General features: G+C 40.8%; 1 protein-coding gene across 1 annotated transcript in view; it reads right to left on the reverse strand.

The window, feature by feature from the left end:
• Window positions 1-1,907: 1,907 nt before the first annotated feature.
• The window catches only part of LOC122944193 (fibronectin type III domain-containing protein 7-like), a 40,905-nt gene continuing 19,795 nt past the window's right edge, over window positions 1,908-23,017 (reverse strand). Inside the window, exons 3-15 of the mRNA XM_044302419.1 lie at window positions 20,572-20,590; window positions 19,286-19,543; window positions 18,947-19,201; window positions 16,944-17,204; window positions 16,435-16,701; window positions 15,390-15,644; window positions 13,442-13,699; window positions 10,251-10,505; window positions 9,871-10,125; window positions 7,393-7,653; window positions 5,603-5,632; window positions 4,841-4,895; window positions 1,908-1,939 (exon numbers count right to left, since the gene is read on the reverse strand). Coding sequence (XP_044158354.1) covers window positions 4,864-4,895; window positions 5,603-5,632; window positions 7,393-7,653; window positions 9,871-10,125; window positions 10,251-10,505; window positions 13,442-13,699; window positions 15,390-15,644; window positions 16,435-16,701; window positions 16,944-17,204; window positions 18,947-19,201; window positions 19,286-19,543; window positions 20,572-20,590 — 2,406 coding nt within the window. The 3' untranslated portion in view covers window positions 1,908-1,939; window positions 4,841-4,863. The remainder of the gene's footprint in view (window positions 1,940-4,840; window positions 4,896-5,602; window positions 5,633-7,392; window positions 7,654-9,870; window positions 10,126-10,250; window positions 10,506-13,441; window positions 13,700-15,389; window positions 15,645-16,434; window positions 16,702-16,943; window positions 17,205-18,946; window positions 19,202-19,285; window positions 19,544-20,571; window positions 20,591-23,017) is intronic.

A 23,017-nucleotide genomic window follows, 5' to 3' on the forward strand; every position in this document is an offset into this window, starting at 1 on the left:
CATGCTACAGTAAAGTGAACCCTTTATCTATGCATACCTTTAACCGTCTGAGGATATCAGAATACAAATGTGAACTAGATTGTGTTATTGAGAAAATCCCCCCAGGTGCTTCCTGTACTTAGGTCACAGAGAGAATGATACCATTGTTTAGAAGTGTTACTAGATTTACTGCTTTTGTGTCCTATTTATGAAACTTAAATTTTTCCAGAAATGCCCCTTCCTTTAGAAAACAAATGTAAATGGCCCTGCCAAAGCAAATATGCCTGAAATTAGATATTCTCCATGTCCTACCCCATTATAGTTTGTATTATCTGGTATTTGCTTGCTACAAAGACAAAGGCAACACAAACTCGACATTATGCCGTTACAGTAGGTTTATTTCTACAAACTACAGAACATTACAGAGAATCTCTGAACCAACATGAAATGAGATTGCATTTGCATCTTTATGGTTTGCTGAGTAATAAATTAGGTATAAATGTGCATTAACAGCATATCAAACTATGGCTTCCTAGTGATAAAACTGATGTAGAACATTCAAGAACATATATGGTAGGATCAAGTTCATGTGATACGAAGCAATTTATACAAAACTGAGCCTTTCCTCTAAACAGTGCAACATTTTATTTGCACCTTGATTATTAATTCCATGATTTTAGAGTCACCAAATTATCTTATCTTTTCTTATAATATGTAACAAACACAGCCAAGACCCTGCAAGCCTTATGATGTCAATTATAAAATGAAAATGGCTGGAAGGAACATATTTGTCTGCAAGAGAGGGGGGTATTTATTGAGCATCCCCTCAAGAAAAGCACCAGAAAAAACAGCACCAGAAAAGTAATATATTTTTCTGCAAACCCCTTTTGTGCAAAATTTTGATACTTTTTGCCGATTGAAGCCACTCTCATAATTTTTCTAAAAAGGGACTGAGATCTACGAGGGCGAATAGATATCTAATATCTATGCCAGCTACTAGATGGCATAGATCTCCGTTTCTTGTGCACGGGCCTCCCAAGATGCACCAAAATAATTATTGTGCCTCTTAACGGTGTTGTCCAGGCTTTTACTATTGATAACCTATCCTCAAGATAGGTCATCAATATCAGATCGGTGGGCGTCCGACACCCGGCACCCCGGCCGATCAGCTGCATGAGGAGACGGTGCGAGCAGTGCTTACGTGTCGTCTCCCTCCTCTCTTCCTGCTTACTGCTGCTATCTATGGTCTTTGTCATAGACAGCAGCAACAGACAGGAAGAGAGAAAGGAGACGGCAGTTGAGCAGTGCGCACGCCGTCTCCTCATGCAGCTGATCGGTGGGGGTGCCGGACCCTCGCCGATCTGATATTGACCTATCCTGAGTATAGGACATCAACAGTAAAAGCCCCCCAAAAAAACTTTATTAACCTTGGTGCATCTCATGGCAGCGGAAACTAGATCAAGACTGGAATGTAAAGTGCCAGTCTTCATAAATACCTCCCATATTGTATAATATAACATTTTAGAATCAGTGGCTTAGATATAAAAGGTGCAGAGGTTGACATTATCCCCGGGCTTTAGTGGGCCTAAAGGTATATCTGCTGCCTGAGATCAAGTGATGATCCAGACAAAGATTCTGCACTGTGCCCAAGAAGGCTCCCACTACACCTACACAAGCAGAGCAAAGTTCTTCTGAAACCTGTCAACTGTACTAATAATAACTTTATTGGAAATTATAACCAATACTATCCAGTGTTTATCCAGTGGTCACCATCGTGCACTGAAATGGGAACAATTCGAGGTCAATGAGATGTTGCACCAAACAGTTCTTGAACATGCTGCTGTTGTGTCCTGTATGCACATTTATCCATACTGTTGGCCATATGTATTTCTTGCATTTGTCCAGCTTTGTCCATCTATAATTGTTGTCATGAATTCTATAAGGGAGATAACATGAAGATCTAAACAGAGGAAAAGAAATGTTAGTAAAGCACATTTGTAGTAAATATATGATAAAAAAAAGCCAGTTAGGCTACATGCACAAAAAAAGTCAGTTAAAAAACGGACACACTGTCAGTTTTTCATGGCCATTTTGCATCAGTCTGTGAATTTTTTTTCTGTCCGTGTGTCCATTTTTTATGTCCGTTTTACATCCATTTTTCATGACCCTCATGGTGCCCATAATGTCCCCATAGTGCCCCCAGCAAAAAAACTGTCTCCAACTGTTTAAATAATTTTATATACTGCCTACAGCTTTAATAATGACAACCATTTGGCCCCCAGCTAAAATAATGTCCCCCATGGTGTTGCTAATTTTAATTTAATGCCCCAGCATTAACGGCCATTAGATGAATGCACTCCTGTCTAAGCGGCCGTTAAAAACGGTCCCATTGATTTTAATGGGGCCCGTCTGGCATGTCTTATTTTTGGACGGACGCTATTCACTGGCCATTGAAAGAACTGCCACGTGACTTTCATTGGTGCTAAAAATGGCCTTGTGACGGCCTTTACTTAAACGATCATCACACAACTATTTTTCACTGTCGTGTGCATGAGGCTTTAGAATCAAAATGTGTTTAACCCCTTCAAGACCAAGCTAGTTTTCACCATAAGGACCATGCCACATTTTGCAAGTCTGACATGTTTCATTTTATGTGGTATCAAATCTGGAATGCTTTTACTTTTACTTTTACAAACAATTCTGAAATTGTTTTCTCATGACACATTATACTTCATGTTAGTGGTAAATTTGAGGTCAATATGTTTTACCTTTATTTCCCAAATCTACAGAAAATTTTGAAAAATCCACTATTTTCTAAATTTGAATTTCTCTGCTTTTAAGACAGATAGTAATATCTCATAATGTAGTTATTATTTAGCTTTCCCCATATGTCTACTTTATGTTGGCATCATTTTGTAAATGTCATTTTATTTTTTAGGAAAATTAGAAGGTTTTGCATTTTAGAAGCAATTTTTAAACTTTTAAAGAAATTTTCCAAACTCACTTTTTTAAGTACTAATTCTGTTATGAAGTCATTTTGTGGGGCTTACATAGGATAAATCACCAATAAATGACTCAATTTTAGAACTCACTCCCTAAAATTATTCAAAACTGATTTTCCAAACTTTGTTAACCCTTTAGGTGTTCCATAAGAATTAAAGGAAAATGGAGGACTTTTTTGCAGTTTTTCCATTTTTATGCATTTTTCCTGTAACACAGCAACGGTTAACAGCCAAATTAAACGTAATATTTATTACCCTAAGGGTCCATTCACACGTCCGTAGTGTATTGCGGATCTGCAATACACCCGGCCGGCAACCCCCATAGAACTGCCTATTCTTGTCTGCAATTGCGGTCCAAAATAGGACATGTTCTATTTTTTTGCGGAGCCGCGGCCTGGACGTTCGGGGCCGAATCCATTCCTGCCCTATTGAGAATGAATGGGTCTGCACCCGTTCCCGATATTGCGGAACAGATGCGGACCCATTTGCGGAAGTGTGAATGGACACTGATTCTGCAGTTTACAGAAACACCCCATATGTGGTCATAAACTGCTGTACAGGCACACAGCAGGGCGTAGAAGGGAAGTATATGGATTTTGGAAGGCAGATTTCCCTGGGATAATTTTTAGTTGCCATGTCACATTTGAAGGTCCCATGATGCACCCCTAGAGTAAAACCCCCCAAAAAGTGACATTTTAGAACCCACGGAATAAGGTGACAGTTTTATTGTTTTTTTATTTTTGGATACATATGATTTTTTATCGCTCCATATTACTCTTTTTGTGAGGCAAGGTAACCACAAAATGGCTGTTCTGGCACCGTTTATTTTTTTCAGAGTTCTCCTAACAGGAAAGCTCATGTTTTGTTTTTATAAAGCAGGTTGATATGGACATGATGATACCAAATATGTGTATTTTTATTTATTTTTTTCTCAGTTTTACATAATAAAGCATTTTTGAAAGCTACATTTTGTTTATTTTCTGCCGATCATCTTGTTTAGGGGCTCGTTTTTTGCAGAAAGAGCTGGTGTTTTTATTGGTATAATTTTTCAGTACATATTATTTTTTGATCATTTTATGTTACACTTTTTTGGGGCAAGGTGACCCAAAAATGGCTATTTTGACACAATTTTTATTTATTTAGCATTCACCTGAGTTGGTAGATCAAGTGACATTTTTATAGAACCAGTCGTTACAGATGTGGAGATATGTGTATTTTATTTATTTTTTTGTTAAGTTTTACACAGTAAAAGCATTATTTTTTAAAAGAAAAAATCTTGTTTTTGAGTTGGCATTGTCGGAAAGCCATATTTTTATGGCGATTGTCTTATGTGGGGGCTCGTTTTTTCTGGGATGTGGTGATGGTTTCATTGGTACTATTTTCGGGTACATATAATTTTTAAATCGCTCGCTATTACACTTTTCATGAGGCAATGTGACAAAATATGGCTATTTTGGCACCATTTTTATATATTTTTTTAATGGCGTTCACCTGACAGGGTAGATCATGTGACATTTTTATAGAGCCGGTTATTGACGCAGCAATACCTAATATGTCTTGTTTTCATTTATTGTACATGACTTTATAAGGTGAAAGGGCGTTGTTGTTTTTTTACTTGAAACTGTAATTTTTTATTATTAAAAAACACTTTTTTCCCCATTTTTTAACTTTTTATTTTTGTCCCACTGTGGGACTTCAACTTTTCAGGGTTTGATCCCTGTTTCAATGCAGTACAATGCAGTACAATGAAAGGATCAATCTGATTGGTTGCAAGGGGCATCTAAGCCAGTTTTCCTTTACTCCAGTTTTGATAAATCTCCCCAACTGTGTATAATGTAGTATGCACATAATTTACTTACCAATATGCAGAGTTTTCATTATTTTATGTGATGCTTCTTTTTCCTCTATAGATCACTAGATAAAGCACGCACAATGTAGTTACAACATAATAAAGATTAAAACACACAATACCAACACAGTAGAACATTCATGTGGCGCTGACCGTGAAGGTTTATTAGAGCAGGGCAGGCCTCTTACGGTATATTTACATGTGGCAGATTTCTCATGTAAAAACTTCTGTGACTGTTCCATACATCTGAAAGGAGTTTATAAAAATAACACACACATATGCAGCAATAACAATGCTATTCAGATATATGGAATAGATTTTCAGTCACAGAGATTTCTGCAATTAATCTTCCATGTGTGAACAGACAACCTAAGCTAAATGCAACTACTAAGCTGACAATTCATTTAAAGGGGGTTTCCAGGGCTTAAACATTGATGACCTCCCCTCGGATAGCTCATCAGTATCTGATCAGTGTGGATCTGACTCCCGGCACTGCATGAAGGGCCCTCTGTACCTCTTCTTACTAGACTAAGCACAGTGCCGTACATCGTATAGTGACTGTGCTTGGTATTGCCGCTTAATCTCATTTACTTGGAGAAGACTGAGCTGCACAAAGGCGATGTGACCGATGGATGTGACGTTACAAGCCTAGGAAGAGTTTGCGTCGCTCACCAATCAGATATTGATGTCCTATACCCAGCATATGTAATCAATACTTAAGTCCCGAAAATTCTTTGAAGTTCAATAATTTACAAAAAAAAAGTCACCTTACCCATTCCAAGAGAGCTACCTGAACACGTAACTGTAATAAAATAAGAAAAGAAAAGTAATAAACTGAGGTTTTTATTTGAATATAGTAGGTCTAAATATGCATTGTTTACTGTCTTACTGATAGCATGTAGAGGGCAAGGCCTCCCCATGACTAACAATTACTAGTCGATTACAGCCCCTTAAGCAAAACTGGCACTTTGACTTGAGATTTGGGGCCACAATTATTAAGACTGGCAATTTAGACGCCGGTCTTAATAAAGCCCCATAGCTGGTGGTGGAGCCGCCTAAGTTATGAAGACGCGCCGCGCCGGCCTTCCCATAACTTTGCGGCATCCGGAGCCAGTCTAAATGTAAGCCAGCTTCCGAGCTGTCTTACATGTAGACTATTTTCTACACCTAAAACAGACATAGAAAATAGTAAATGAGACAAGCCTACCAGCCCATCCCTTCCCCACCCACACCACACCTACAATTGTAGACCTGGCGTGAGCCATCGGCGCCTGAAATAAGCCTAATTTAGACATACTTCAGTATAATAAATGACCCCCTTGGTTTATAAATTGGTAGAAATGTCCTTGAGAGCCATCAGGGAGCTGCTTCTTGATAAGCAATGTCTATTTCCTGCTACCTACTGTATGTCCAGCTTGTCACAGACACTTTACTATCTGCAGCAAAAATTGCAAGTTAACTAAGTTAAATTGTCATTTAAGAATTAGCAAAGAATAACAAATTACAAATCCAGCTTTGCTGCACTGATGAATGTCAGGTTTGCCTAGACAGACACTGAGAAAACTCTCCTACATAGGCAAACTTGACCTTCTGACACCCAGGAAAGCTGGGTAGCACTTTCTATAGTGTCAGTGCCATTGTCCTGTACATGCACACATACAGGGGAGGTTTTGAAAAAGCTGCTATGTTTTGCCGTTTCCAGCTCTTTCACAGTTTTCTGGGCGTCCTTTTAAGTGAACACAGTGTTAAGCGCTTTCCCCAAACACCCTGTTTGCCTATGAGGTGAGGCTAGGGCACAGAGACGGTCCCTAGCTGAATATGGAGGCAGGTAGGAAGGAGACACTTCTCTGACTGCATGAAAACTGCTTTCTGTAGCCGCTTGCAGATGTCCATGGAGAAAGAACTAAAGACAAACTTACAGGTTATGCTTTTGTTCTTGTTTTTCAGGGTTTAGTAGCCCTTTAAGGCCCCTTTATATAAGCCAACTCAGCAGGCGATTATCGGGAAAGAACCTCTTGCTCCTGATAACTGCCTGCTCGTCAGCAGAGATAAGGGGCTGAATTTACATGCACCAATCATCTCCTCTGTATAGGGAAGCAATTGTGATCATTCCTCCCCATATAAATTCATAGTTTCTGGGCAGCAAATCACTGTTTAGGCGAAACAATGATTTTGACGTCCACAGATTTCTCTCAATGAACAAGGTCTTGCTTGATCATCAGGTAATCGACAGCACCTTTACACAAGGCAATAATTGGGAACGGGCATTCCTAGGAATAAATGCCCCGATCATCGGTCTGTATGAAGGGGCCTTGAGTTACGTAGTTACACATACAGTGTACTAACATCAGCAGCTGACCCAGTGTATAATATACAGTAAATATGCCTTGTCTTACACTTACTGATAATATAAAAAGCATAAAAGATAAATGAACATCATAGCGAACACTGAATCATGCTATGACAGACGCCAGGTCTCAAACTGGGAAGACAGTAATGTCTTGACAATGTTGGGGAATCTTGGTGGCAGCAGGGCCTCACTGCAAAGATTATACATCTTACCAGAATATATTTTTTGAGGGCAGAATAGAATCTGGTTCTTTACGTCGCTGGCAGGGGAAACCACCACAGTGTAGACATCTCCACATGGAATTTCGGTAACATCACAGTAACTGAAGCTGCTGTTTGGACTACAGGTAAAGTTTCCTTTTGTTCCATAGATGTTGACTGTGTAGTTGTCTGGAGACGCTGATGCTCGCCAAGTAACTCGGATGCCAGTATTAGACAGTCTATATAGCTTCACTCCGGATGGACAGCAAGCACCTGTGGAATACAAAGAAACTAGTGGACTTCTTGTCAGCGATCTTCCATGCAGAATCTATTTCTGTTCCTAGCTAATTAGTTTAAACGATCCTCAATTCATCTTTCTCATGACAAACTAAACCATTGAGACATTACTGCTGCACATAAGTCATATTATACGTAAATGAGTATAAATGACTGTTACGGACAGTGGGTGTGGAAAAACTGTGCCAACCAACAGATTTGATTTACGGCTAAACCTAGAGGCGTTATCCTTGTGATTCCCTAATTTTCACCTTTAACCCTCATACAGGGATTTGGACTTCGCTGCAGGAAACGCACTAGGCTGCTACCTCTGGGAGTAGTCTCTGTGTGGCTGGTCAGCGACACCAATGCATAGCACCGAACGAACATGCAAAATCGTAGTCAGGGACAGGCTGAAGTCCAAGCAGGCAGAGTTTCTGCAATACGGTAAAGTGATCCAAGGTCAGGGCAGGCAGCAAAGGGTCAACACGGTAATCAGACAGTGGTCAGGTCAGACAGTGGAGAATCTGAGTCAAAAATCTGTGATCAGAAAAGAACAGCACACCTTAGGTAGGGACTAGCAAGCTAGAAACATCTATTGCTTCGGCACCCTCTGATTTTGGAGAGTGCCTTAAGCACCCATCCATAGGTTGGAAACGAATTAGGGTGCGCATGCTGGCCCTTTAAGGGCCAGAGGGAGTGCCAGAGCCCTATAAAAAAAGACTGGGTGTGAAGGCCAGGACCTAGAGTAGACAGCAGAGAGGAACACATGAAACTCTGTCGGCCAGCCGACTGCTGTAGGGAAGAAGAGGGCCAGTGGATCCAGACTGCCAGCCCACATAAGCGGCAGGATAAGTGGAGCAATGACTATGCCTGCCCAGAGGAGCAAGACAGTGGCAGGCACGGATCACCTATATGACAATGATCAAGCTCATTGAATCAGATCATTACCTGGATAACAATGTTTGTGATTCAAATTTAAAGTACCAGTCCAGGGTCAGCCTAGCCCACCAGAGTACCAAAGAATAATCTGGTGGTCCAAAGCTCTGACACACTAAAGAACCTCTAACAAAACAAGGCCCCTAAAGTCTTTAAGAAGACAGTATAGTTTGGAGCTGACCTTGGAATAAGATCGGCTGCATAGGGGCCCAGTAGGAAAAGGGGCCCACAACCATCTTATCAAGACAATGCATCCTAATATCTGCTTCTTTGCATGCAAAGGACTTTTTAACAATTGTCATACTGTTATGGGTGGATTGAAATCCAGAAGGAAAGTTAGTATATATCTCTAAAGAACCTGCTAGAAAAGAGCTCTATGATAGGCACGTCACTCTCGACAAACAAGCTGCTACCTAAAAAAACCAACATACCTAGTATCAACAATAAAAATTCTGCCTTTTGCTGGTCAAGCCATAAAGTGGGCTAAAGCCCCTGATGTTGGTGGAACGGACTGACTATCTTTCGTGTCTCGGGGTATGCCCACTCTCCCCGACATATGATGTCAGGAAAATGAAGGATGGGGCATGTTGAAATTCAATGTCTGATCCAAAAGCCACTGGCAGAGGTGTCTGGCACCAGCTTACTCCCCTTTGCCCATTTATAACACATACACATGCGTGTGTATAGCGGAATTGATAGAATAGCTATTAGATATACAAACGTTCAGCCAACAGTTATTAAAAGTGTATGACACTTTAAAGGGATTTCCACCTCGCATTTTGATGGCATATCGCTAGGGTACAGCATCAATGTCCAATAGGTTCGAGTCCCACCTCTGAAACCTGCGCCTTTCCCTAAAATGGGCCCCTAAAAGTAAAAGAGAGTGTACCGCACATGCATAGCGTGCTCTCCATTTACTTTTAGGGGAGTTACAAGAAACAGCCAAGCAAGCGCACTCGGTTGTTTCTGGAATTCCCATCCTTGGGGGCCCCATTCCTTTTAGATAGATGCAGATCTCAGAGGTTGGACCCTCACCTATCAGACAATGGTGGCATTTCCTAACAATATACCACCAAAGTGTGAGATGGGCAACCTCAAGGAACATCAGCTTTAATAAAGGATCTGTTCACATGAAGCACTGTTTTTGCTGTCACAAAATCCTGAAAGCTGACAGACACCTTTATTAGTGGGCTACATGGTGACACCTTGTAGCTGTCAAAGTGAGGTCCTATAACATTGAAACTCTACATTGGAAATACAAATAGAGTGACTTACTGGATGAGTACCCATGATAAGAACACTGTGACACAAGGCCCGTCTCACTCACTGCTTTGAGGGATACAGAGTAACTTGTTCCACACGTAATACATCCCAGCAGGCAATGCTCCTCTAGAGTGTGGCACTTGGCCTCTCCCCTTGGTGATTGCAGCCTTGTAGTATATGTCTGTGCTCCTGTGGCGGTGGACCAGCTTACGTTGGTCACAGACTGTGTGATTTGGACAACACTAAGGTTTGTTGGACAGCAAGGAGCTTTAAAAGAAATAGAACTTTGTTATAAATTGCAGGTCGTACTCTGAAGAGGTAATTTTTATGCTTATATTGTATGTAATCAATATACAGTATAATTTTGTAGTCAAGATAGCATAATACATTACCAGTTTCCAAAGGCACGCTGTAACTGGGCAGGCTTATTCCTTCAGCTGTAGATGCCCCGACACTGACCATGTATATTAATCCACATGGAAGGCTTTCCAGAGTACAAGAAGTGCCCAAGCTGGTGCAATTCCATAGTCTACTCTCCCCTTTGACAGTCACCGTGTACACTGCATTATAGTTACTGGAATCCCAATGTATAATATATGTGCTCGCATCAATTGTTGTGATATTTGTGATTTCAGGACTGCAGGGAGCTGGAGGTGAACAAGTAGTTAGCTGGCATTATATGACAGAACGCGAGATACACGAAGCAAAGTGAGACAAATAATCTTAGGAAACTATGGTATGAAAACACAATTTACACATTTTATGAATACCAGAAAATCCATGACTCACTATTTCTTCAGAAACTTCTGATGTTATACTATGAACTGGCACCCGCACTGATCCTGGCCGTAAATGACCAAACCTTTTTTTGATCTTATTAGGCTACTTTCACACTTGCTGCAGAAAGATCTGGAAAGTAGTTCCGTCGCCGGAACTGCCTGCCAGATCCGGCAAAACGTATGCCAACTGATGACATTAGTAAGACTGATCAGGATCATGATCAGTCAAAAAAATGCCTGATCAGTCAAAAAAAATGCATTAAAATGCTGGATCCGTCTTTCCGGTGTCATCCGGCAAAACGGATCCAGCATTTACTTTTTTCACCGTTTTTTGGTCTGCACGTGCGCAGACCGGAAAGACGGATCCTGCATTCGAGTATTTTGAATGCCGGATCTGGCACTAATACACTCCTATGGAAAAAAATCCAGCATTCAGACAAGTCTTCAGTTTTTTCACCGGAGATAAAACCGTAGCATGCTGCGTTTTTTTCTTTTGCCTGATCAGTCAAAATGACTGAACTGAAGACATCCTGATGCATCCTGAACGGATTACTCTCCATTCAGAATGCATTGGGATAAAACTGATCAGTTATTTTCCGGTATAGAGCCCCTGTGACAGAACTCTATGCCGGAAAAGAAAAACGCTAGTGTGAAAGTACCCTTAGCTCTGAACCATAGATGATCTCAGAATGGTGAACATAGAAACTGCTATATTAAGGGTATAAATAATAGAAAATCTACAACAAAAAACACATAAAATAATACATAAAACCATACATAAAATGCAATAGATAGTGTGACTCTATGTTTACTTTTTTATGTAGTTTTGATGCAGATTTTCAGCATACAAAAAAAGCAACCTTCAGAGGCAATTTTTTTGTTATGATTGCATGTTACTAATTTTTGGCTAAAAATCATTTTGTTTCCACTGGTTTTAAAAATATTTTAAAATTGTTCTGTCACAAAGGGTTAGGGCCCTTTCACACCTGCGTTATAGTCTTCCGGCATAGAGTTCCGTCGTCGGGGCTCTATGCCGGAAGAATACTGATCAGGATTTTCCTAATGCATTCTGAATGGACAGTCCGCCCTTCAGGATGCATCAGGATGTCTTCAGTTCCGGAACGGAACGTTTTTTGGCCGCAGCAAATAGCGCAGCATGCTGCGCTTTTTGCTCCGGCCAAAAATCCGGAACACTTGCCGCAAGGCCGGATCCGGAATGAATGCCCATTGAAAGGCATTGATCCGGATCCGGCCTTAAGCTAAACGTCGTTTCGGCGCATTGCCGGATGCGACGTTTAGCTTTTTCTCAATGGTTACCATGGCTGCCGGGACGCTAAAGTCCTGGCAGCCATGGTAAACTGTAGTGGGGAGCGGGGAGCAGCATACTTACCATCCGTGCGGCTCCCGGGGCGCTCCAGAGTGACGTCAGGGCGCCCCAGGCGCATGGATGACGTGATCGCATGGCTCACATGATCCATGCGCATGGGGCGCTCTGACGTCATTCTGGAGCGCCCCGGGAGCCGCACGGATGGTAAGTATGCTGCTCCCCCGCTCCCCACTACTACTATGGCACCCAGGACTTTAATAGCGTCCTGGCTGCCATAGTAACACTGAAAGCATTTTGAAGACGGATCCGTCTTCAAATGCTTTCAGTACACTTGCGTTTTTCCGGATCCGGCGTGTAATTCCGGCAAGTGGAGTACACGCCGGATCCGGACAACGCAAGTGTGAAAGAGGCCTTACCTATTTTTCTAGCTGTGTTACTGATACTTTCACTTTGTGGCGGTGATCTAATAAACCTTATCTCTAAACTACTGAGGGGTCATAAACACTTATTTAAGCCACATGCTTATCAGTAAGATAAGAACTTATTATAAGGTCAGAGAGCAGAGATAAGGAGTCCATCTGCACCCCAGATAACGGAACAGACAGAAAATCCACAGGGTGCTACCAGCGCATGTCAGCTTTGTACAGAAAAATGGACGCCATATTCTTAATAAATACCAGTTTAAAAAATTATTTTTAGCTCAAAATGAGTACAATGCAGTAATAAAAGAAAATTGCCCCCAAAGGTGTGCATAGCCTTTAAGGGGTTTTCCAGGTTTTTCATGGATTTTAACAGATATGCTTATGTAGTTGCTTACCTTACATACATCTTCCCCATGCTTTTTTTCAATTTGGACTCTCCTGACCTATTTCTACTATATAACAAATCACTCTCTAGTTTCCATCCTGCATGTAGCTCCTCCCACCCAGCTAGTTTATAGCTCCCCCCACCCAGCTAGTTACACAGAAGCTCCCCTATCACTGTCCCTGTTGCTGCTTTGACATGTACAAGGACATAATATCACAGGAAATAAGAAAGAGCTGCATGTACATGGACATGTGACCACAACCCAGAACGCCAAGACCAGCCGCTTCAGAAATTGTTTTTTTAAACGATATTGACGCAAATCTAAAACCTCTTTAAAGACAGATTGCTATTGCGTTTTGGGCCTCATATCCTTGAAATCAATGGGCTTTTTAGAGAATCCATACAGAATTAGAGAAATCTACAACATTAGAGCTAAAAGGAGCAATCTCATCATGTTGGTTCAGATCATCACAACGGGGTTCTACCACATGACATAGTAGAAGGTTTTTAAACCAAAGAACGTCTTTTAAGGTGTTGTCTTATAAATACATCCACTTTCCAAATGTTCCACTGTGGCTAATGGACATCATGGTCTTCCATTCTTCTCTATTAGCCAGAGCAGAGCCACTAACAACGAGTATATCATCGATATCATATCACATCTACATACCTGTTTTCATGTACTTTGATGAACAGGAGGTGTTGCTGCCCCTGTTTTCACTGTATGAATACACAGTGACATTGTACTGGGTGTTACACTGCAGACCAGACAGTGCACACATTGTAGCTGTGTCATTACACAGGATTACGTTGGTCCCGTCATCAGCCTTGGTCTCGTACATTTCTGCACCTCGCACAGCAGACCAGACAATCTCTAACGTGTCACTCGACACATAAGCTGTGCTGAAATCACTTGGACAGCAGGGTGCTGTAGATAAAACCATGAACATTCAGAAATGCTTAGTTCAATATATTGCTGAGAAGAATACAACTGTATGAAGATGAGAACATGTCATCATCGTTTAGTTCATGTATTGTATATTTGTTCAGTGCCCTACTTCATTTAAAGGAACACTATGAGCAAAACCGCAAGACCTGAGGGCATGTACACAAAGATTCTCTACTGGATGTCCATTGAGCCCCATGTTCATGAGCCACCACAACTATTCTAGGGGTATCCTCAGGATAGGACATCAGTATCTGACACCCTGCAGCCGATCAACTGTTAGTAGCCTCTTGCACTAGAGCTCTCAGCTCTAGAGCTCTGTCCATTGTGCAGTGGTAGCTGGCTACTGCAGCACTGCTTCCATTGACTACACAGTGGATGGAGCTTAGTAGTTCCAGCACCGACTTCCACTGCCAGAGGTAATCTGAAACAGCTGATGGGCAGGGTGTCAGACCCTCAATGATTGATATTAATAGAATATTATATTTACAAATCACTAGTCAGACCACACATGGAGTACTGTGTCCAGTTCTGGGCTCCTGTGAATAAGGCAGACATAGCAGAGCTGGAAAGGGTTCAGAGAAGTGCAACTAAAGTAATAACTAGAATGGGGGGACTACAGTAACCAGAAAGATTATCAAAATTAGGGATCTAATTACTATGTATAAATATATCAGGGGTCAGTACAGAGATCTATCCCATCCTCTAATTATCTCCAGAACTGTGACTGTGACGAGGGGACACCCTCTGCGTCTGGAGGAAAGAAGGTTTGTACACAAACATAGAAGAGGATTCTTTACGGTAAGAGCAGTGAGACTATGGAACTCTCTGCCTGAGGAGGTGGTGATGGTGAATTCACTGAAAGAGTTTTAGAGGGGCTTGGATGTATTTCTGGAGTGTAATAATATTGTAGGCTATAGTTACTAGAGAGGGGTCGTTGATCCAAGGAGTTATTCTGATTGCCTGATTAGAGTCGGGAAGGAATTTTTTTCCCCTTAAGTGGGGGAAAATTGGCTTCTATCTCACAAGTTTTTTTTTGCCTTACTCTGGATCAACTTTCAGGATAACAGGCTGAACTGGATGGACTGATGTCTTTTTTCGGCCTTATAAATTATGTTACTATGATGGCCTAACCTGAATATTGGCAATCAATAACAAATTCCTAGAATACTGCTTTAAAGCCAAGCACAGGGTACACCATTATACCTAGAGAGTGCCTTTAATTAGCAATGGTCTCCAAATAGCCTCCTGCATATAGGTTCCAGTGGTTGGGACTAGTGTTGAGCGAAGCGAACTTCGGATGCTTCATCTGAAGTCGTTTCGTTCAAAACTCCGGAATAATACTGTATGGAGATCTATCTCTCTACAGTATTAGAATGTATAGGCTCCGATGAGCCGAAGTAAGTTATTCGCGAAGTCCACGTGACTTCGTTGAATAACTTCGGTAGTTGGTTTTTAAAGTGGAAAACTCGGTGAGGCCAGTAAGAAGAACCCCTTTTTTTGCTTCATCAAAAGTTAAGTGTTGTTCCAATGGCAATATATTTCAAAGTGACTGTGGTCTACAATAATTATTATAATGGACCTTTACCATGCATATGATGGGATTAATTATATTTTGCTTTCAAACTAGGAATCATCAGACTAGATGTATATATTAGTTACAATTACTCACCTGTGGTGTAGTTAAAAATCTCACCCAAAGGGCTTTGTCCTGCCTTATTATAGGCAAAGACACTCATAAAGTAGATGAATCCACACTCAGCTGGAAAGTAGCATGGTGACTGGGTTGTATTGCAGTGAACTTCAAAGCCGTCATCACTCTTCACAAACACAACGTAATACTCAGAGAGATTTCCATTAAACCATGACACTGTGAGGTTGCCAGGATTTTCTTCCACAACAGAGATTCCGCTTGGTGCACATGGAACTAAGCATAGAGAGGAGTTGCTATATTCAGGTATTTACAACAAAACCCAAGAAAATTATGGTCAAGTTGTTTATGTACAAAATAGTTTTGGTGCTTAGATGGCCCAGCCAAGGAAGATTGGGACCATATTTGGAGGTTGGGTGGTTGTGCGATAAGGCAGAATTCCTAAAGAACCTTTACACTAGCCGAGCATCAGCCAGATAATCGCTAACAAGCGTTAGTAGGAACACTAGTTAGCGATTATCTCCTGGGGTAAAGGTGCAGTGAAGTGCTCGTTTATCGGGTAATAAGATCATTTTTGCGGACACCTACGTAAACCAGCACTTGCTAGCAGCAGATTGTGCTGTCAAAAGACTCTCTGCTAAATTGTCTGCTAAATCTAGTAGAGTAACTGGGCCTTTATTTTCTCCCCAAGTCTCCGATTCACTGATCCTCTTTGGTGTTGCCACTGGGGTCTAGAGTTAGGCAATGGATAAGTGGATCAGAAAACAGGACCTCTTTCCATCCCTTTCTCATGAACAGACTGGAGTTCCACTTTTTAGTCAATTTGGATTGTAACAAGTTTCAGGCTTGGACTGAGCCCTACATCAGTGTTTGTTACTTGATCTTGCCTTCGGTCCTAACCAGATAGCAATTATTTTAAAACATTGCAAATAAAACTTTAATTCAGTAAAAAGTAGAACTTCAGTCTATCCTTGAGAGGCTGTGCTGGGAAGAAGTCTTGTTTTCTGTTCCAAGCATCCATCTGGTTACAAGATGCACAGCCTATATTCTGGAAACAAAAACATACCTGACATAAGACTCCAGGTCTTTGCAGATGGAGTAGATCCAGCTTCATTGGTTGCTAACAAAGACACAGTATATTCTATCCCACAATGCAATGTGGAGATTGTACAGGGAGACCCTGACATTGTGCAGTTAGCACTGGCCTCTGTAGTTGCCCCACTATAAAGAAGAACTGTAATGTTGGTCAGGGCTTCAGTTCCAGGTACTGAGAATGTGGCTTCCAAAGCTCCACTGTTGAAAGCTATCTGAACATCAGAGGGAGCAAGCGGGCCTACAAGAAATACCACAGAAACAGACAAAATACTTTATTAGCTAAGGTGTAGATTGAAGGATTACTCATATGCCATGGGGCCAGCCCCCTAGCTACTAAAGAACAATATACATTTGTAGGAAAACAGACCTATTATCTAAATGCAAGTTGGAAATATGGCAAATACAGTTATTTTAAAATGGCTAAATGTACATGTACTGTATAGGTAAACTAAACTAAAATATCTGACACAAATGACTTACGTGTTATCTGGTTGTAGGTGATATCATCTCCTGGGGTCCCTTTGGCATCCCATGCATGAACTTTAACAGTATATATAGTGCCTGGATCCAATAATGTGAACTCGAGGGACAGGGCTGTGGTGTTTTGGTTCCATCTGCTGCCAGATCCATCTGATCTCATTACAGAAACCGAGAACAAAACCGCTGATGGCACTGGATGCCAGCTAACACCGATAGAGTCACTGCTTAAAGATTCCACCGTAACAGATGGAGCTGCTAGCACTAAGTTATTAGGGGGAAAAATATTTGAGTGAAAAACACATAGATACACCTACTGTGCAGATTGTACACTATTACAGATGTAGTCTCCTAAGTATAGCAAAGGTCTGGCCTGAGTTTTGAGACAGTACAACGATACAGTACTATATGTTTGCATATTTATTGGAACTGCAGGTATATGTACAGCTTTTATATATTGAACATGGAGGCTTGTGCAATATATAATAAATCATGTATAATTGCAGATATCTCTGGGAATTAGTAAAATGAAAATACTTAAATATTACTTTATTTTAAATATATTACCAATTAACTTTCATTAGTTATAATAGCTCGTTTTGTCGGCCATTTTATTTCTCCTGATGATTGCTCCCCAGACAAAACGAGCCATTAAACTATTGAACGGTATTTGGGAATATATTTATAATAAAGTAATATGTAAGTATTTTTATTTTCTTAATTCCTGGAGAACTCTCACAAGGGTCCAGGAAGCCGAGAACTGGAGAGCTTTTGGGTGGGGTTCATAAATTGGAGAGCTATATTGCCTATTCCTATACCTATTCCTGTACCAATAGAGCTTCTATTGTATTGGCCATGGAAATACATCAATAATTCCCCTCTTGGAAATTAGTTCAGATGTTTCCGTCCTGTAACCGTACGGTATGACACAGGAATAGTGAAGTACTGGAGTTAAATAAAGTAACAAATAGATTTTCAGTGTCATGCTCTCTGCCCAACATATTCATCACCACTAACAGCATGCCACACATCAAATTCAGCTCTGCTATCTGCACTTACTGACTACTATGTTACCACTAATCATTTTGAAGAATACTAAACTGCCTTTTTTAGGATATGTGATCTCCTAGAAACTATCTGATGTGCTCAAATGGCCTCTTCCTCAGGGTCTACAAATGATCCAGCAAGTGATCCCACTCCAGGGACTTTCCAATTATTATCGACAGTTTATTTCCCTCTTCTCTGGTCACAGCTATTACTGCTCAAACCAAGAAAGGTATGGACTCCTCAAGCGTAAGCAGCCTTATTAGAGTTAGAAAAGCCTTATTCTCCGCCGCGTTTCTTCATTGTTTTGACACCGCTAAGCCCTTCATCTTGGAGGATGAAGCTTCTTTTGTATGTGTTAGAGCAGTTGTGTCACTATGGGGGAGTAGGGGGGAAAAGCTTTACCTGCACTTTATCCTCTAAAGCATTTTTTCCAGCAGAGAAGAATACTGTATTGGAGACTGTTGGCAGTCAGTTTATATGCAGATTCTCCTTGGCTTAAGATTTGCAGTCTAATGGCCAAACTGAACAAGTTTTCAAAAAAAATATCTTGCAAAGATAATTGGGCGAGTTTACCACCATCGGCAGAATTCTCCTACAACTATCATGCAGGAGAGTGCAGTGCAGTAAAGCCTTACCATACTTAATATTGTATGGACTTCCTTTTTTATGGTAAGAACCAGTTTTCTGTTGTACATCTGTTGCAGACTGTTTGCTCCGCAATCTGCGACTTTACCCCGTTCATGCCAGATCTAAAAAAGGGGGTGTGGTATGGAGGGGGAAGGGGGCATGGTATGGACGGGGAAGGAGGCGTGGTATGGACAGGGAAGGGGGCGGGTCAGCAGGCCCTTCTCATTTATAAATTTCTACGCCTAAAATATTGTTATATTGGTTTATGATTAGGGCACAATTTCATTTTTGCAACAGTTCTGCTATTAATTTGTTTTACAATCATGAATTACCTGTTGCTGCCCACATAGGAGGAGAAGGTTGGCTCTTTCCAGCTAAGTTGATGGATCTCACAGTGATTTTGTAGGACGTAGCGGCTTGCAAACCAGTGACTGTTCCTGGGGAACTGGTGACAAAAGACTCAAAAAACAACTGTCCAGACTGAGCGATGACCTGGTAACCTGTAGCTCCTGACACCTCAGCCCATTCCACTGTGATACTACTGCTCAGCTTGGAATATGCCTGTTCAATAATGGGAACTTCTGGAGCTGCAAGAAATGGGAACCAGGAACAGTTTTGAAGTCAACAAATAAATGCTTGATAGGGGAAAAACGGGTAAATAACAAACTAACCTGTAAGCTGCAGAGTTTGAGCCTGAGCAAGAGTATTACCATCCTTGTCCTTGGCTTCTACAGTTACTGTATAATTGGTGTTAGGAAGCAAAGTATTTAAAGTTCCTATAATTGTGGCTGGATTAAATACAGCAAATGAAGACTGGGCTGCTGACATGAAAGGGGATGCAGTAATTCCATAGGATGTGGCACCAGCAATTTTTGTCCATTTAACATATATACTTCTTGATGTAACATCATATGTGGAGATTAAGAAATCTGAAAAAGAACATAGATGTCTTATTGTAAACACCGACTATGTCATGTCCTTAGTTTGATTTGTCTATTGCTTATCCATAAAAAATAAACAGGAAGAAGTGAAGAAGAGGAAGATACTGCGAGATGATAAAATGTTTGGTGCCAAAATTCTCCACAAACCCTCATACCCATCAAGACGTGACTTTCTACTTGACTGATTTTCTAAAGCCAAATAATGTAGATGATTGGAAGGATGGTGTGCGTCAATATCAGATCAGTGGAGGAGTAATAACCATGCCCCCTTCCCTGCCCCTTCGCTGTGACTGATAGCCCTTATGCAGAGAGTTCGGCAAAGCCAGCCGAACTGCCGGCTGTCAGTCACAGAGAAGGGGCAGGGAAGGGGGCGTGGTTATCTTGACTCGAAGCAAGGAGGCCGCTGCCCCCTTGACTTCAAGCATGACTAGAGAAGCGCGCCGGCAGGGGATAAAAGAACGTTTTCTGAGCTTAGCTGCATCGGCCTTCAGGAAAAAAATTATCGTCGGAAACACGCTACTGGCTACTGTCAGGTACTGTTGGGGGCTTGGGATGGTTTTTGGAGGTGACAGGTTCCCTTTAAAGACGACGCAGCACTCGCAAGAACACCGGAACTTCTTCAAAGAGCTGATTTGCGGACCTCAACCAATCTGATATTGACGAGGATAGGTCATTAATATTACGCCACTGCACAACCCTTCCAATACTTAATTCCATACATGTTACTTCATCGTTTTTATGTATGCATCTACGATGTAGAAAATATCATTAAAACAGAAAAAAAAAACATGAAATAAAAAAGTGCATCCAAACTTTTGACTTTTACTGTAACTACATACAATGCCTATGAATGGAGTGAAATTATTATTTTTTCACTCAAGAAAAAAGATGGTATAGAATGTACAACATGTATAGAACAAAAATAATATAATCCTAAATAAAGTATATAGTGCTAAATACTAGGCAAATAATGAAGATGAACAGATAGACAGAGATAGACAGATAGTTTGATTTACCTGTATCATAAGAAGCCACCTAAAAAAAATAGAAAATAAAATATTTAATAGATCCCCACCAGAGATTGCCTCATCAGTCGATTATTACCAGTAAATATTGCTTCTGTTGCACACAAGGCATATACAGAATATAGTACATATGTATATAGTTGCATTCCAATAAATTAGAATATAACTAGAAAAGCTAAAATTTCTGGGGAAATTGTGTGAAATGTTCTTGTCTCCACCAGTAGTCTACAACCGGAGTGGGTGGAGTAACTGGGTGGAGTGGCTTAAGTAACTGTTGTGTGGTTGGAGTGGCTGGAGTAACTGTTGAAAGGTTGGACTGGGCAGAGTAACTTTATGGAGTGGGCAGAGTAACTGTTTGGAGTGTTTGGAGTGAGTAAAGATAGTAAACATTACACTAACCAATTGATTGATCAAATTTAAAAAGTGCACATGGCAAGCTTGATAGAGTGAGAAATGCATTTCAATTTTTATTTATTTATTTAGCACATTTAATTGCAATGTTGTTGCCCAAAGTGCTTCAAAGTTACATTAAAACATACATTTATAAAAACATTAGCAGACGATTTGTGTAGGTGGGCTTGAAAATGAGGGAGTAGTGGCAGTTTAGAAATCATGTCCTGATTTTTCAGCTCACGCTCTAGCTTTTGTCCCTCTGCTGGCTGCTCACACACCTGGGTTCCTTTGGCAACTCACTCTACAGCAAGGGCAGAGAAGAGCGGTTAAAAACAAACTGCTCCAACTTGCTCACTTCACTGGCGGTTGCCATCTTCAAACTGTTATAGTTTAAAAGAAACTGAGGGAGTAGTGGCAGTTTAGAAATCATGCCCTGATTTTTCAGCTCACACTCTAGCTTTTGTCAGCTCCCACTCTAGTTTTGAACACTCCGCCATTCATTTTTATGAGACCAATTTCGCCACAAAAACGCTGATATTTTGTGAACCATTTGGCGAAACATTCCACATAGTAATAGCACACCAATTGGGAACAATCCGCACGTTTCGGTATATTACTGTCTATGTAGTGTAAAAACTGTGGGAAGAGTTAGGGTGGTAAATTTGGCTATAATCCTAAAAATATATACGTGAGATAACAGTAAGTGGTCTTGCCATGCAAGATTCTAATCAGCTAATCAACACAGAACATGTGCAAAGGTTTCCTAAGCTTTTAAATAGTGCCTCAGTCTGGTTCAGTAGGCTACACAATCATGGGGAAGATTTCTGACTTAACAGTTGTCCAGAAGACAGTCATTAACACCCTCCACAAACCACAAAAGGTCATTGCTAAAGAAGCTGGCTTCTCACAGAGTGCCGTATCCAAGCATATTAATGGAAAGTTTTGTGGAAGGAAAAAGTTTGGTAGAAAAAGTAACAGGGATAACAACAGATTCTAATTTATTGAAATGCACTTGTATAGGCAGAAGCCTTCTTTGAAGAAACACTCTAGGCTTGTGTCAAGCATCGCCCCCTCACACCCACATTCAGTTCAGCCTAGAGTTCCTTTTATGTGTCTTTATAGGCTACTATAAAATATTACTCTATACACTGTCTATGCTCATATTTATACTTTATTAGCATTTTTAAACATACAACCATACTACAACTCAATAACAAAGGAAAAATAATTGCTATGATAATTTTTAAAAATTCCCAACGACCACATCAGCCTGATCACCTTAAAGGGAACTTTTTAATAAATATAGGGGGCAGTTGTACTAGACAGCTTCGTGATTGGCTGCTGAGAGGCGCTGGGAACTAGCATGTCGTCACCTCTGTGCACCTGCTCAGTCATTCAGCAGAGCCTATTCTAAGGTGTTGAGGGAAGTAGGCTCATTCAGTTCAGGATCCCTGACCCTGACTGGCACTTTGGGGTCACAGTAGATACAGTTAGATGATTATTTTTGGTTTGCAATTTAATACAATATAGACATTTTTATCTATCTGCAAAACTGAACATGCTTTGATAATGCATGTTTTTAATACAGCTTTTCATTATGTGTGTGTGTTGCATTGTGAGATCCTGCAAAAGATTAATAGCAGTCCTACCGACAGGAATGATACATCTCAGCTGCCTGGGTAAGATGTAGACAAGGTACTGAATAAATATTTCAGCTGCATAGCTGTTTTCTGAATCTGCTTATTCATGAAAATGAGAAAGTTCCTATCTGGTGACAGACCAGATAATACAGATTTGGCTCAGTATTAGGAAATGACCTTTCCACCTTCCTACTGTAATTTTTAACAAACGAAGCCTTGATATCTACTAATACCTCTACTAATGGCAGTGATCAGTCACGGTATTACATACTGTAGGATTCAGTACCTCTCCCCGCCCAAGTGCTCTTACATTGGCTAGAATATACTTGTCATTTTTCATAAGGAATTAGGGCAGCTGGAGGCCTTTACAAATCTAGTTATTTCATTGTTCCATATCTTGGGAA

The sequence above is a fragment of the Bufo gargarizans genome, chromosome 7 (assembly GCF_014858855.1).
Source record: "Bufo gargarizans isolate SCDJY-AF-19 chromosome 7, ASM1485885v1, whole genome shotgun sequence".
Classification (NCBI taxonomy): Eukaryota; Metazoa; Chordata; class Amphibia; order Anura; family Bufonidae; genus Bufo; species Bufo gargarizans.